At 34.8% G+C, this 4,230-nt stretch overlaps 1 protein-coding gene across 1 annotated transcript; it reads left to right on the top strand.

Moving 5' to 3' along the window:
* Positions 1-1,988: 1,988 nt before the first annotated feature.
* LOC139706274 (olfactory receptor 2G3-like) lies at positions 1,989-2,924 on the top strand. Its single transcript, XM_071613977.1, has one exon. It carries the CDS (start codon positions 1,989-1,991, stop codon positions 2,922-2,924), a length of 936 nt encoding a protein of 311 aa, XP_071470078.1.
* The last annotated feature ends 1,306 nt before the right edge of the window (positions 2,925-4,230 follow it).

Consider the following 4,230-nt stretch of genomic DNA (forward strand, 5'->3'; position numbering starts at 1 on the left):
AGATAAATTTAATTATGGAAAAATTCATGGAGAATGAGATCTATAATTAGTCTTTAAAAAAACTGATGTATGACCATGGTAGAAAATTATGAAATGTGAATATAATGATGCTAAAGGAACAAATAGGAGCTGACTTATAATGCAATTATTCCATAATGTAAATAGATTAAAAATTTTATAATACTTATTTAGCAATCAAGATGCAATGTTTTTATTATTAAATTATTATTATTATTCCCATTTAATTGGAATATATATATATATATATATATATATATATATATATATATATATATATATATATATATTCCAAGGGCAAGATTAACATCTCAGCTCTGAGTAGCTTTGTGGAACCCCAACAGGTAGCCTTGAGGATTTAATGGAATACAGAATGTGAAAACTGTGGTTTGTAACCCTAAAAATATAATCTGGTACCATAAACCACTAAATGGCTTTCTTTCACTTAGAATTTTCACCATGGAGCACAATCTTAACTTCACATCTGAATGTCCCTCAAGTTACATGAGATATGGTTTCTATGAAACATACTTCACTAATAAAGGACAAATACATAAAATTAATTTTTACAACTCAAAATAATGCTTTCCTTAGGCATTAATTTTGTTTCTATGGTCCTGTTAGCTGAAAACCAAAGAAATATGTCCCAAAAGTGAAAAAAATAATTTCAGGATTTGAATGTCTCTGGAGTTGGCATATCTCCTACAAAAGTTAGTTACCTGGTCATAAAAAAATGTACCTATATTTATATATAGTAAAAGGGTCACTGATAAAAAAATTCTTTTCCTAAAAGAGGATAATAATTTCAATTCATAAAGAAACACCACTAAAATGGATAAATTAACTAAAATTTAACAAGATATATGAAATGCCCAGAACTTGGATGAGATTTTCAAAGAAACACATAAGTGTAAAAACAAATCCCAAAGTATGAAGAAACATGTCTTTTTAGCTTAACTTGTTGAATTTATAAAAGCAGTCATTGATAGCTTTTCAAATATGAGAAAATGATGTTAAATGTTTTTAAATGATATGTTCAATTTCAAATACCTAAGAATCATTTGTTTAAATCTAATCTTTTCTCACTCCCCATAGAGAAGACATAATTATTCAACAAATTAGAAAAACTAGTAAGAGTTTCTTTCTTCCTTCCCTTCCCCTTTTCTTCCTCCTTCTTTCTATCCTTCCTCCCTCTCTTTCTTTTTTCTTCCTTTCTTCTTTCCTTGTTTTCTCCCTTCCTCCCTTTATCAATCTTCCTCTCTCTCTCTCTCTCTCTCTCTCTCTCTCTCTCTCTCTCTCTCTCTCTCTCCCTATTTATTTATTTAGGGGTGACGGGTTTATTCCAGGGTCTAGCATAAGGTAGGTAAATGCTATAATATAGACCTAAGTCCCTAACCCTGGACTAATCTATTTTGATGATACTCATATCTCCAGGTTTCCTCTTCCTTAGTCTTCTACTCTTGCTACCTGAATAATTCTGTGATTCTTATCATTTTTCTAATGCTCTGCAACAGTGATCCTTAACATGAAATCATAGAATTACTTGGACTTATCTACTCTTGTCAGACACCTGAAGATAGGAAACAACAAATTTCATATTAAACTACTCAATTGATTTTTATTCTGTAAAATTTGAAACCATTAATTTGAACTTTCTAAAATACAGTGACTTCTATTTTCCATTCAGTCTTCACCAGAGAAAAAGAAGATAACTATTATCAATCTTGTAACACAGGAGAGGAAATTCAGTTTCAGAATGCTTGGGTTACTTGTTGACAAATACTTTTAATTTTTTGTATTAATGAAGGAAAATTAGATGACCTGGTCTGGATTCTTTGTGCTATATCAAAACTAAATTATTGTATTCTATAATCTCTGAGTACAAACAAATGGATTGTTGTGGTTGTTCTCTTCCCATAATTCTAAATTCTTTGGTACTTCTCTACCATAGGTGAAATAATTTGAAGAGTATGGGGCTAATTAATGAAAGCCACCCTGACGAGTTCATTCTACTAGGCTTTGCTGATTGTCCTTGGATAGAGCTTCCTCTGTTCATTATTCTTCTGATAACATATCCCATGGCACTGATGGGAAACATTGCCATCATTCTGGTGTCCAAGTTAGATCCCACTCTCAACAGTCCCATGTATTTCTTCCTCACCAACCTCTCCTTTTTGGACATATGTTTAACCACAAGCATTGTTCCTCAGATGCTGTTAAACCTGAGAAGCTCTAAGACCATTAGCTATATGGGGTGTGTAGTTCAGGTCTATTTCTTCAGCATAATGGGGAGTACAGAATGTCTTCTCTTGGCTCTCATGTCTTTTGACTGCTATGTGGCCATCTGCAGACCTCTGCACTACACTTTCATCATGAATCAGCATGTTTGCATTCTATTAGCATCCACTGTGTGGTTGGGTGGTATCACCTATGCTATCTCACATGTCACAACTACACTGCAGTTGCCACTGTGCAGCATGAATAAACTGGATCACTTGGTGTGTGAGTCCCCAGTTCTGTTAAAGACTGCCTGTGGTGACAAAGAAGTTAATGAATTCACACTCTATGTGGTGTGCATTTTTATGTTAGCTGTTCCTCTGTGCTTAATTCTTGCCTCCTATGCTAGTATTGGACATGCTGTACTTAACATTAAAAATTCTGAAGGAAAGAAAAAGGCCGTCAGGACATGTTCCTCTCATCTTGTTGTGGTTCTCTTTTTTTATGGCCCAGCCATTAGTATGTACCTTCAGCCCCCCTCATCCATTACAAAGGACCAGCCCAAGTTCATGGCCCTCTTCTATGGAGTGGTGACTCCTACAGCCAACCCCTTCATCTACACCCTGAGGAATAAGGAAGTAAAGCAGGTATTAAGCAACTTGGTGAGGAGCATTTTCCGTTCAAAATAAACATATTTAGATATAAAATGAAGTTTATTGAATGATGGGAGGTTTATAAATGTTTCTCTTGTATCTCATTCATATCCTAAATCTCAAGTTATAGTTTCCTTTGGCAAAATCTATCATATTCATTATGTTATTCATTATCACATTAGGCAAGAATGATACTTGGCTAATATGCACCAGTATGAGCACTCGGTTCTTGAAAATACATTAAAATAATTCCATTTGGCTGGTTCATACTGAAATAGTGACTTTGTTAAGTAGAAAAAAAGAAGGCTAAACTCTAAACTTCAACATAATTGCATTAGCTCTATCTAGATCTCATAAAAATGGAATTATGATCATTCATCCATAGGCTTTCCAGAAATGTCACTTGATAAACATTCCATCACTCTGTGAGTTGTCCCAACCCTATGTGGACAACCCAGCTAAAGTGCATATTTTACATAATCAACTCTATGCTGTCAGAGATTGTTGAATCTTAAAATTTCATCAACTTCAATTATGTGAATGATTTTGCTTTTGGGAAAAGCATTGTTATTTTTGCTTAGCAAATATGTCTCAGTGATTTTGTATTATTAATTAAATAATTTTTAACTGCTGGAAGGGATAAGATGGTGAAACACAGAAGACAGTACTTTCCAGGTGCTCCATGTATCTGAATTGAATGGGAGGAAATTCTCCTTCTCAAAAACTTGGATGACTGAGGGAATTCATTGTAATTTAATATTGGGCAGTCAGTGACTCTGAAAGACCCAGAGATTTTGATGTTTCAAATAAAAGATAAGAAAAGGTTGACCAGAGCCTACAAATGACAGCCACATTGCAGAAATCAGGGTAACACAACACAATGGACAAGTTTGTCACAGAAATACCTTTAGAGTAAAAAGATGGTCTAGCCAGCTGGGAACCTGAGCTGGGTTCACAGGAGCTGGTTGCACCAATAACTTAAGAAAATGGCGAAAGAAGCATATAACACACAGAAATACCTTTTGCTTGTAGAAATCATGGAAGGCTCTTGACCTTAAGGGTCCATTGGAGAAAGAGTGAGATACTTAAAAATTCTTTATTTATTTGGGAGAAAGACATTCAAGAAAGTTCAACCCAAAAGAGTCAAGAGATTGGGTTTTATGGGGGTATATCCCAGTCTCATTGGGTGACACCCACTTCCAAAGCTTCATTCCTCTGCTCAGCAGAGATGGGATCCACCTGCTTACAGGTGTAGTAGAAGCCAGTATCCACAATTCCATTGCTCAAGGCTAAGGGTACTCAGCTTCTATGTGGCAGCTCCCAACAAAGACATATGGTTTGG

This window comes from Marmota flaviventris, chromosome 6 (assembly GCF_047511675.1).
Source record: "Marmota flaviventris isolate mMarFla1 chromosome 6, mMarFla1.hap1, whole genome shotgun sequence".
Taxonomy (NCBI): Eukaryota; Metazoa; Chordata; class Mammalia; order Rodentia; family Sciuridae; genus Marmota; species Marmota flaviventris.

Coding starts and splice junctions, on each gene's coding strand:
- LOC139706274 (XM_071613977.1), top strand. CDS start 1,989: ATGGGGCTAATTAATGAAAGCCACCCTGACGAGTTCATTCTACTAGGC.